The sequence below is a fragment of the Opisthorchis viverrini genome, assembly GCF_000715545.1.
Source record: "Opisthorchis viverrini unplaced genomic scaffold opera_v5_429, whole genome shotgun sequence".
In the NCBI taxonomy this organism is placed as follows: Eukaryota; Metazoa; Platyhelminthes; class Trematoda; order Opisthorchiida; family Opisthorchiidae; genus Opisthorchis; species Opisthorchis viverrini.
Window position 1 is genome coordinate 329,149 of NW_008752083.1, and position 12,233 is coordinate 341,381.

At 45.2% G+C, this 12,233-nt stretch overlaps 2 protein-coding genes across 2 annotated transcripts in view; one reads left to right on the forward strand and one right to left on the reverse strand.

Annotated features, from left to right (window-relative positions):
- Nucleotides 1-799, reverse strand: part of T265_10932 (hypothetical protein) — a gene marked incomplete at both ends in the record, with an annotated part of 46,502 nt that extends 45,703 nt beyond the window's left edge. Inside the window, one exon of the mRNA XM_009177448.1 lies at nt 646-799. Coding sequence (XP_009175712.1) covers nt 646-799 — 154 coding nt within the window. The remainder of the gene's footprint in view (nt 1-645) is intronic.
- Nucleotides 1-5,134, forward strand: part of T265_10933 (hypothetical protein) — a gene marked incomplete at both ends in the record, with an annotated part of 29,867 nt that extends 24,733 nt beyond the window's left edge. Inside the window, 2 exons of the mRNA XM_009177449.1 lie at nt 685-867; nt 4,976-5,134. Coding sequence (XP_009175713.1) covers nt 685-867; nt 4,976-5,134 — 342 coding nt within the window. The remainder of the gene's footprint in view (nt 1-684; nt 868-4,975) is intronic.
- Between the last annotated feature and the right edge of the window lie 7,099 nt (nt 5,135-12,233).

Genomic DNA, 12,233 nt, shown 5'->3' on the forward strand with positions numbered 1-12,233 from the left:
AACTCACACTGTCAGACTGCCCCGATATGTATGTTTGCACATCGTTTGGTACTTACTTCTTGTTGCCGCTATAGAAATCCGTGCTGTGACAGCGACTACTTCCTGCAGATTGCGCCATTGTTGATTGTACGTTTTCTTAGTTCATGATGCTTACTTATCCGTTTTTCTGTAGAACCAGTTCTTTTCGGTCTTCAATATATCGTCTGCTGCCCCACGTCTGTCTGCTCCTATTGACTACTGACTGCGAACTGCGTATAATCTAATAGTCGCGATCGTCCCGTGAGATCCTTAACCGTACGGATCTTACAAATGGTGCTTATAATTTACGCAGTAAATTTTAAATAAACTGGTACATTATTCTAGAAGATATATAAGCATCAGTCCTCGCATGTTTGCTGTTCCGTATCACAACTTTTTCTGCATACGCACGCCTCTTGCACCATACAGGCAATGCATTGTCAAGCCTAATAAGATCTTATGTGCCGGGCTACAGCGCCAGTCCTTGATTGCTTAGCTATTAGACATAACTCCTCCTCTATCATCTTTTATTTAGACACATGCTGTCACCATCATAACTGTGGCAAACTTAAAACTGTTGTTTTCTAATGATGGACACCATTCCATCCACTACTCCATTGGACTCACCGAGCCTTGCCGATTTCACCCGCTCACTTCTCTTCCCAGGCTTCGAGCGCTCTGAATGATCGATATTCTCTCCACCTGGTCTGCGCTCTGTATCTAAGAAGATCCTCAACAGAAACAAAACTGGTCGTGATTCAACAGTGGCATCACTTCGCATCTATGGACCCCTTTGACGAAATCATGCCGTCCACAGAATTGCACATACCCACTCCAATTACCTCAAACGTAACTCCCGTTACGAGGCTGCCCAGAAACCCACGCATATTAGTGAAGCGGTGGCCCGGCACCGCCATAATCAGTCTAGCGACACAGCCACAACTATTCCCTTCATACTCCTGACTGTGCCCTCTCCCCTAGTTTTCGCTTGCTCACAACTACGAAAAAATTCTTTACCTGGCACAAGCCGCCCCCTGGACCGAATCCATTATAATCTGAGCAAACACTAACCCACTCTCTCAGGGAGCTTTCATATCCGACTGTGCCCAGCTGCGGCACCATTGAGTCTATACAGTTCACTGTATACCGTGAATGTGATATTCACCATCACCTAAACGCATTGCGTATCGCGTATTGCTCTTTCCTGCTAATTCTTTTTTGACGATGGTCATAAATCTAACTGTTTAAGGCCACATTACGTCAGTTTCAGCTTTGAGTTTAAGTCTCCCTGTCGGATCCAACGCAACACTGTTGTTTCACCCGCAACTTGCAGATATTTTTTCTACCACGTTTCAGGCAGGATGTCCTAGTTTTGCCCTCTGTGGTTAAGTTATTCGCCAACATCTCCAAATTAATCCTCAATCTTTGTTAGAAATATTATTTTTTCCAAAAAGGGGAAACCCCTAGTAACTGCCCTTCTATCCTTGATGCTGACTGTATTTTTGATCCTGCCGTTTTAGGCATGACCAGATTACCATGGGTGGTTTGTTGCACAATAGAGGGTACCCACGAATTTAAAAAAATCATGCTTCTATTCTGACTGTCTTATTTTGTTCGTGCCTACGGTGTACCACACTCCATCTAGAAATAAACTTTACGATTACGCCCCCTTGAAACCATGTATGTAACCACATCTTGGAAGGTTTCCAACCACAAGGATCTCTTGGCCCTTAACCAATGAGTCGACACGAATCTATCATCCTGTACTTTGCCATTCTACCCTTTTCATCTGATCATCTTCTGTGTATCTGTCATCTTTTCCAAAATGTCCAGTTCTCTTCAGGGAAAACGGCCAATGCTTGGTGGCAGACTTGATCTGCTCACTTGCGGAGGCTGGATGACTTTGCAATCTTCAGATCATATACTCATTAAGTCCGTGTTTTATTTCTAACTCCCATTGCTTGAAGCCAAGTTCTATGACATACTTTTGGCAGTTCAATGCTGGCGTGCAAGACAAGCCCATGAACCTTATGTAGCGCTTATCAGCTTGACAACTCGTTGCGGTGTATGGAGGTGGTAGCAACATTTCCCCGATATTATTCTTGCGGCTGCCGTTTTGATAATAACCCGTGCACCTTCGTTGAATTTGCCTGTCGATTTGGTAATAAACGTAATGGCAGTCACGTTCTTTTTATAAAATCATTTTTTAGGATGTAAATGAATCAAATGTGAGTCCAGGAAGCGGCCGTTTCCAGAATATTTCTGTTGGTGTGCGCGAGACAATCGTCTTTGAGGTATTTTTCCATCGATATGGGGTTTCAGCACGAAACAAAAGACACATCACATGGCTGGGTTGATGGTCATTTCCTCTATTTCTCTTGCTATTTGAACAGGTTTTCTTACAGCGCATTGGGGTTCCTCGGCGGATATATTAACATTCGTTTCTTTTTAGGACTTGAGATCATCTGCTTACATTAGCCAGCGTTCAAGAAATAAGTATTGACCGATGATGCAAATTTCAGAAACATCGTGTCTAACCAGAGCAAGAGAGGGCGCCCGCGTGCATGAAAAGACGCATGCAAGGCAGTCGACGCAATACGCTGTAAGGCAGCGGATACATCGTGTAAACTCAAAAACAGCTGCGCGTGTAGTTACAGCAGGCACGATGCATGGATTGGAAAGCGGAACGGCCGCGTTGCAAACAAACGTACATTTGACACCGAAACCGGAGACGAAATAACGAATACAGGTCACGTGAAGTACAGAAAAACATTTCAAGGACACTCGGAGAGGTGTGCAAGCAAACTACTCTTTCCTGTCCGGCGCTCGTGGCGACTCGTCCGGGACACCTGTAACCGGGAGAGGTGCACATGTAAGGTCATATGTTAGGCATGCGTAAGCGAGAACAGTCGAGTTTCACTTGCGCTACATGAAGTTGACTTGATTTTGGCGGTCACAGACGAAATCTGAAATTCCGCGCAAAAGTCCTCCTCAAAACCTCAACGAAATAAGTTTGCATGTAAGTCATGCGTAAAAAACCTAGTAAGTGACCAAAATCTTCGTATGCTTTGGCATCAGGTATAGTTGTTCGTTTCTGTGTGGTAAGCAGCATAGTTGTAGCTCAAAACTGCACCCGCGAGGTCTACGATGAACGAAGAGACGAAACCATTTCCACCAAAGTGTCATTTTGCTACCGGTTTCATTGTCGAATCATAGCCATAGTCCTGAACTATGGCCAGCTTCCACTCGTCGGTCAGCTGTTGTCTATCCAGGGACCTTTGGGAGACGCCCAGGCTACCAGTGCAAACTGATGAGCAGCTGAGATCTTGCGAGTGAAGGAATGCAGCAGTTTATGCTAAACGTTGGTGACCATTTAGGTAGAAGGAAAAAACTTTGCGTGATCGATGCCATGCGCATAGTCCAAAGAATATCGTGTATGAAGCGGTGATCTTCGAGCAATCGACCACGTAGTTGACCCAATTCATTAAATAGAACCAACCAGAGTTGCATGCTCGAACTCGACTTCCGATTTAGGTACGCATAGGAACGTCTCTATATTGAAATAAAGTAGTCGTATTATCTCATAGTCTTAAGTTTGCATCTGGGAAAGAAAATGCAAACAGTTCAGCACGACTTGGGAGCTTGAAATGTCAGCGCTAGAACAAGATGTAAAGCAGTCACAAAATGTTTTCCCGCATGTCAGGTTTACCTTTAATTCCAGGCTAGTCCGCGAAAATCTCCAGACTGTATGTCGTATGACAAAGATTGCATGCATGCTGCGCAAAATTAAGCAAACCAGTTTAGGAAATTCTAAGCATGATCGCTTTTCAGATATCGGTGTACAACTTGATTCGTTGCTGTAGTTCCTACCTAAAGGGAAACGAAGTTATACTCTAGAACCACTGAAGCGAGGCTGATGAAACGTACCCGATAAACGCAGCGATCCAGTTGAAGCTGGAGGTTGTGCAACCACCAATATCATCTAGGTCAGGGTACCTCAAACATCATTGTTGACTGACTATGAAGTTAGTGCCAGAATCAGTGAATAAGTTCGTTAGGCATGGCGTCGGTAGGCCAGGTGATCGTTCGAATCAACTTGGGGTCCATGGCTATTTTCATCAAAGTCTGTCAAAAAGTTGAAGTGGGCGTCCAAATCTGAGGAATACGGAACTCGACTATGAGTGTTAAAGTAAACAGAGCACTGGGCATTCTGACGCCCCAATGATGAGGCTTTCCGAAATCGGGGGGAAAATAAGTGCTCCACCAATGAAAAAGCGACGGATTTTGAACCACTGTTGATGTGGTCTCAAAAGGATAATTTAGGCTAATTGCCTTCGCGGGCGTAGACTCTGAGTAGACATGGAGACGCAAACTAGAACTTCCATTATGGTCTGACCCGACGAAAATTTTTCAACAACGCATCTGATAGCGGTACTTTCTACATCGGTGTCCTCAGCTTCCAAATGTGGACAAATCTCGGCGATTCCTCTCCTTTTAGGATTATTGCAGTTTTATACCATTTATTCCTTAGGTTGTGCGGATAACCAAAATTCACTCGCTGTTCTTGTGGTGGCTGGCTTTTACCTTATTGGGGGCAATTCCACATCACTTAAAAATTCCTAACAGGAGAATTAGTATCCCTAATCATAGGGCAATTCCTCCTTTGTTCAAACTTTTTATCTGGAACAAGCCCCACGGGACTTTAACTTGGGACTTCGCGGTCTTCAGAAAGCCTACGTATCCCCTTTTTATTGAGTGTGATGAAAATCATAAACCAATTGCGTTTCTCTCCCTCGACCAACAAGAGCGTTGCTGCAACTGGTGGCAAGAAGCGTTTGTTAGTAACTAAGACCAGCTTGCAACCCTAGTCAATTCAGGGGCATTCGCAAGGATCCAATATTGGTAAAAAAATAGCCGAATCCCAATAATGAGTTGCTTTTAGCCAAAGTATTTTCAGACCATGTATACAGACCATGAAACACTGAACTTCCGAAATCGGTGCATCCTTGGCAGCAGCTTACTTCGTGGTACAGGAACAGAAATAGCATCGCCTCCTAAAAAAGTGGATTTGCCTAATGCCTCCTTAAGCAAAACCGAAACGAACGTTTCTAGCTGATCATCCAATAATACACAGGACTTTTTCAGATAAAATAACTAGATCACCTGCGGGTACGCAATTTTGGTGAACCACAAGTCAGATGGCTTTATCTGGCACTATATCGAAATTGCGTCAGTAGCGCCAAGCAGAGGCCCATCAAGTATGAAAGTTTCAGTGAAACGAACGTTCGGTTGTGCACCGTAAGCTTTGTGATAAAGGTCGCCCCCTGGGCAGCAGAAATTGCAACAAATGTTGCGGTTCCTTGAATGCTGTTGTATCACAATTTAATGCATAGTGCCACCCAGAAGGCAACACTTGGCGTGTGCCCATTTGTCACAGATCTAACATCAATGAGCCAGGGAAGTCCCAAGCACTCTTTATGCTCGGCCTGCGCAAGGTCATGTGACTATTGTGCGTCGCACAGCAACGGACTTACACGGCAGAAAAATCGTGGATCTTGATGATACCGAGTTATTTTATTTTGTGGAAAATGCTTCCCGCTGTGTCCACAATTAGAGGGCGCCTCCAACGAGAGCTTGAAGAAAAATCCAACATGCCAAATATTTCGTCCCCCTTGTGTTGACATAGTTTCATTTCAGTTCCATCGCCCGCTGAATTTTATTAGTTGAGATATAAGTGGACATATTTCCACGACGGTGCGGAACTTTTTCAAACTATCCGTCAACACTGAAAACAAAAGAAACCTGTCCGAAAGGAACGAACTCTTTGTCTACATGGAGACAACGGCAGGGTGGCACAGTTTGGCCAGATTCAGGCAGAGATAGGCTTTCGACTTTCGGCGGGTTCATTGTGAAAGCGTTTAACTGTTGCATAAATACTGTGCCCGACGATCCTGTTGGTTAACTTAAAATGGACGGCCAGCGTAATCTGTTTTGACCCGCCCGAGTTGAACAGTGCGTAATCATCAAATAGCCATCATGGGTGCTTAAGAGCGAGGAGACGCCGAAGGGATCAATGAAGAGCGCAGGCAATGGAAGGGCGTACGCAAGGTCCTCAGCTTGGAACTCGGTGACAGTATACTACGAAGGACCAGGGAGTTTCGGCTGAAATGACAATTTAATGTGCATCACCAGAGCGACGGTTGAATATAAGTATATTCCCAGCAGTGAAACGAAACTGCTGCTGCTTCAACAGAACAAACAAATACGAAATCGTTTGGAAACTGTGCCGTGAAACACCCTGGAAATTCACTAAATACTTCCCCTAAAGATCTCATTGATCTCCCACCCGATGAAAGTTAGATGCGTGAGGATGCGACAGACGCCCTCCGTCAGCGTTCATATCTATGCTATCAGCTGCATACTGTGATGAACATGACTGACACTCTATTCGTTGCTCTATTCATTATTCTCTTGTTTTAATATTCCATATGCTGTACATATTCGCCAATTCGAATACATACGTGCTGGCTGTTACGCTTCGTTGAATTTTGGATTTCTAGTTCGTCTGGTTATTCCGATATAAGTCCGAAACTTAGTTCTCACATTTTGGCGTCGTGATTGGAACGATTCATCATGCCTACCGAAATGGAACCATTAGATGTTAATTCAACTGCGCGTGACGTGGAGGATTATTTGGAACGATTCGACATATGGTGTCTCACAAAATCCGATTTGGACGATAAGAAACTCACGGCATATTTCCTACATTTCATTGGCAAGGATGCGTATACGTTGATCAAAAATTTAGTATATCCTGAATCTCCAATTGATATTCTCTACACTGCATTGAAGAAAAAAGTCCTTCAAAACTTCAAGCCGATTAAACTTGTAGCAGCCGAAAGAGCTAGGTCCAATATGTCGACCCGCTGTCACTCTCAGTCCGCTGGTGATTTCGTGTTACGGCTGCAGACACAGGCAGCCAAATGTGACTACGGTGCCCAATTAGATGACGCATTGCTGGCATTCAGCTGCCCGAATTACAGCAGAAGCTGCTACTCTGTCCGGATCAGAAATTTCAAACTATTCGGCAGATATGTGAGCAGTATGAAGATGTGAAGCATGTGACGAAGACTGAGGAAGCAGTCCTGTTAAATTATTCTAAAAGAAATAATTCAAGGATGCGGACGAACAACAAATTCAAACCTCGAACAGATTCTCGTGCCCAAATCCATCAACACGTCACTTTACGGATCCCAACCCTGATCCGATGGTTCAAACATTTGGAAAATGTGAATCTTGTGGGCGAAACCATTCCAGATATTCATGCCCTCACAGATGAGCGAAGTGTCGTTTTATCTGCGGTAAAACAGGACACATTCAACTTGTCTGTAAGCCCAAAAAAGTGTGACACCTATCTTCTGACACAAATACTGGCGTGAAGTCATTATCTGAAGATATTTCCACTCTTTCTCTATCTGTTCGTCACATGTTTTTAAAACTTTGATATCCGCTTCTGGTCAAAACCCTGACTTTATTGTTGATACTGGTAGTGTTGAGTCCATCATTCCACAATCAGAACTAACTGCATTCTACCCCAGTGCCGTGATAATGCCTACAGATGTTAACATTCACGGTATCACTGGACATTCTGTACCTTTAGTTGGTCGTTGCACGAGCCCTGTGAGGTTACCCCAAGGTACCTCTATCGAGTATAATTTCTTGGTTTCAACGTCGGGACCATCGATCGTCGGACTCAAAGTTCTACGCTTACTGCAAACCACTATCACCTTACCGACGTCTGTGAATGAGAATGAAATCGAACAACCGATTCCTAAATGTCCTACGCCTACAGGTGACATGCAAATATCCAGGAGACGAATTGTTCAATTTGGCTTACACGAGCCTGTTCGTCAAGCGTTTCAACGAGTTCATGCCGACTGCTGTGGTCCCTTTCTCGGCAAATACTTTGCTTTAGTCGTTATTGACGCATATTCATGTTGGCCTGAAGTTTTTCTGACCAAGTCTCCAAGTGCCGAATTCACTCAGCGAGTATTGAGGAAAGTCTTCAGCCGCGAAGGTGTACCAACTGTTTTGGTCACTGATAACGGCACATGCTTCACTGCGAAATTCCTCGAGGAATGGTTGAAGGGTCTTGGATGTCGACATCTGTTTACTGCTCCGCGACATCCCCAGTCGAATGGATTTGCTGAAAATTTTGTCCGAACACTAAAGTCTGCCATTATTTCACTCTCTCCCACTACTTTTGCAGAATTGGACCGTGGGATTGATAATTTTCCAATGCAATACAGGAACACCGTCGATTCCGTTACTGGGAAGAGTCACGCGCTTCTATTTAAATCTCGTTCGTTGCGTACAAGTCTTGACTGTGCCAAAACGGCTGATGTTACATTTTTCAAGGGTAATAGGGGAAAAACGAACGTCTACAACAGTTATTGCGGTGACATCAGGTGATTAAACAAGACAGGATGGGGATGGATTTGCACTCACTGGTGTAGTCATCAAAGTCAGGCTAAGATTGCCAATATAACTATACTACCTGAGACAGGACAGTTCACTGTATGTAGGCTAAGAGACGGCTTGGTGAGGGTAACCCAACACGTAACAACTGGTGTGGGTGTAAATTCTGAGATGGTGGGCTAGATTTCCTGGAGGTCGTTAGTAAGTTAGACGGTACTAGGACAGTCTAAGAGGGGAGGTGTATGTAAGGGAGATGGTCATCATCCCCCGAAGCACTACTATCAGCTTCAATCGATGAGTGGTGCATGACGAAGTGGACTTCCGATTTTAGCCTCGCATACTGATAGTTGAGAGTCTGGAGTCTCACTCTCTGGTTATATGTGTAGTACGTCCGTTCGTGGGAGCAGCAAGTTGGTGTCTTTTTGGTTGATCAAGGAGGTGAGTTTTGGTGCGGTGTAGCCTCGGTATTGACGTAGGCGGCTACAGCTATGCACGTCGACGTAGGCCACGGGCATCGCAGAGTTTCTTTTGGCTATCCCAGGTATATTGTTTTTCAACACGTCTGGACAGGCGAAAGGCCAGTTTTTTTGTTGTTTTTATGGCTTTGTAACGATCGTTTCGAATTATTGGGCAACGAGCACCAAGGTTAGCAACCAAATCGGCAAAACTCCGAACTAATGGCTTCACAGATGTGCTGTACAATAAAAATGAAAGTAGTTACACGGAATACAAAATTACGAACCTCAGCGGTTTTCGACAAGCGGTAAGGTACTCCAAAAGGCAAGCAAGGCGGATATGGATCAACAGTCAACGCGTGCAATAAAACAAATTTACAGTTGACCGGGGTTTTGGTACAAAAATAGTAAAATCGAAGCGGTAAAAACGATTTGCGCAGTAAGGAAAACAGAAAATACAAATGTCCTGTGAAACCAAAGATAGGATTCAACTACACCGGCCCAAAAAGTGGCGATTTATTTGAATTGTTGACCGGGAAGGCAGTCATTCAAGATGGGCGGCAATTTTAAATATATACGAGGCTGCAAAATGCGTTGCCAAATAACTCAACAGAGGCGAGGCCTACACCAGCAGCAACAATCAGAAGACAGCAGTGCTCATTTTTACTTCATTTCCCTAATTTAAAGGCCAGGCTCAGAATCACCAGCAATGAGCAATGCACACGTGCTACCGGAGGGGTGGTGGGTTTATGAGCGCACCAGCGCGACCCTCCTTGTAGGGCGTACCCATCCACCACACGATGTTTCCATCCTTCGTGCATGCTGCCAGAGCTGCAAGGTGGAAAACCATTCAAGCAGTCATAGGTGCGGTTTGCGCAATAATAAAGTACTCCATCTACCAGTTTTTTCCGGTCGGGGGGAGTAAGGCCAGCAAGGCCGGTTCGTCAATTCGAACAATAATAAAGTACTCCATCTACCAGTTTTTTCCGGTCGGGGGGAGTAAGGCCAGCAAAGACAGCTCAGTCAATTCGAACAAACAGTAAACGTGCGCTGGTAGAGGCACCTCGCGGAGGAGGCAGTGAAATGACAGTGTCCAATGGGACAATGGAAACGGTATTGTGATATTCAAAGCGAGTGAACTGTGGCTAAACGGTGAGTGAGCGATGGTGTGAGCTACCATGTCAAGCAGAGGCGCACCGCGATTTTGCATGTGTGAGCGTTTAGTGATCTGTGGGGCAAATAATCGTGTGGATTTGATGCATATACATTGGCGTATAATGCGCCATAGTAGTGAGAAAAAGCTGACTTCGGTTTCGTTTTTGTCAGTTAGGGTTGAGCCGACAGCACAAGTCACTAGACAGAGCTGGTAGAGTAATCTGAGTTAGGGATTTGACCAGAACGATGTATAAATTGGTTAGGGAAAAAAGAAAAACAGCCAGGCCGGTAACACAACATACTTAGATCAAGTGAGCGTTCAAGCCCTACAGTGGCTTCAAGTAAGGAAGATATGACAGCTGGATCCTTCACTAGCCTTCTAACTTTATCGTCGCTATACTCAAATATGTACTGGACATAATTCATATAAAATTTCGGGGGTAGTTCGGTTTTAATTAGGAGGGCAGCAGTTTTACGGGTAAGGAATTTGTCCACGGACTGAGAAAAAATGTGATGATGCGTTATGTTTCGCAGCTGCTCACGAAGGCTGCTCCAGATGCGAGCGTAATAAACAAGAAAGAAGTAGTGGGGTGTTTGTACGAGCTGGGGGACACTAAAAGGTTGCAGGAGTTACGGAACTGGTAGCGAGGACGTGAGTTTACGTTTGGTCTAGCCTGTGCTACAAGGGCATCTTCGTGCAGCAGGCGGTCATCGTAGACCGCCTGAGCCATGGCGACTCGAAGCCTAAGGGTTGACAGTGGGAGAGGTAAAAGAGGGGGTTTGACCGAGGCAACTGCTTTTCGTGAATGAGCGTTGGACAATTTCAAGTGCGAGCCTACAACTTTGGGTATAAAAGGAGGAGAATACAGAACAGAACTCAACTATTGGTCGTACGCATAGCCTAAAAATTAGAACCATTGTGTCTGGAAGGTGAGAGGAGCGCACCGAAGACGCCGTTGAGGTACAGTAAGAAGAGCATGGGGCCTAGCACGGTTCCTTGGATGATCCCACTGGTGATCGGCAGTGGAAATGATTGCACGTCCCCATTTGTGTTTCTTGCGACCTCTCAGACAGCTAGAAGGCGAACCACTGAAATAAGGTTCCAGTGGTGCCAACGGTACTAAGTTTCTGCAGTAGGGATGCGTGGGGACCTGGTCAAAGCATTTTGAATAATCAGGTGAACTGTTATAGTGCAGTCTTCAGCATCGTAGGCTGCTGTGGTGGTGTTGGAAGAGTGAAGCTGGCGGCAACTTACGGATCTTTGAGATAGAAAACCATACTGCCGGTCATCTATGGCATTAGTTGTCAGTAGGAACTTGCTTAATGGACGTTTGACCAGACGTTCAAGGGTTCTCATTAGGAGGGAGGTATGGTGTATTCCCCCGTAGCTGGAAGGAGTTTGTCTAGATCCGGAGTTGAAATGCGGGTGGATTATAGATTTATTCCACTGTGAGGGACAATTCCATTGAGTGGGTGAAAAGATTTAGTAGAAGGATTTCAGTGTCCCGCCGCCTTGTTTCAGAATACGGGGTGGAAGGCCGTTGGCCCCTGATACAACAGAGTCCTTAATCTTTAGAAGAAGGTAAGAAACATCAGCTAGGGAGATGGTTACGTTACTGAGAGTCGGGCGGTTACCCTGACCGTTCACACTTTTGAGGCAGTGGGTATGGGTTTGGAGTTGAGAGGAAAGGGTAACTAGCAGCTGACGGAGTAAACGTCCAGATTGTCCGTTATGTTGACGGGATCAGTGATGGGGCCACCACCTGTGGAACGCAAACAGGCAAATGAATGCCTGTTTGGGTTTACTTTTTCGACACCGCTGCGTTTTCGGTGCAAATTTTCACAAGGAATTGGCTGCCGAAGGATCGAGAGTTCTCCAGTGTCATGCACTTCTGAAGAGCTGACCAAGCAGAGGAAGCGGATGAAAACTCAACAATTGCGAACCCTCCTCAGGTACTGTGATACCTCTGGTTCCAACTAATTTTCGACGCCTCTGGATAAGCCTTACGCAGGCCAGGCCCCGAAGCATCAAACTGTATACTCTTGGTGAGGTGCACGTTGTCTTCGATGCGTAAGGAAACACTAAGTTGGGCGAACTTTTTGTAGTAGCTGCAATCCAGACATGCC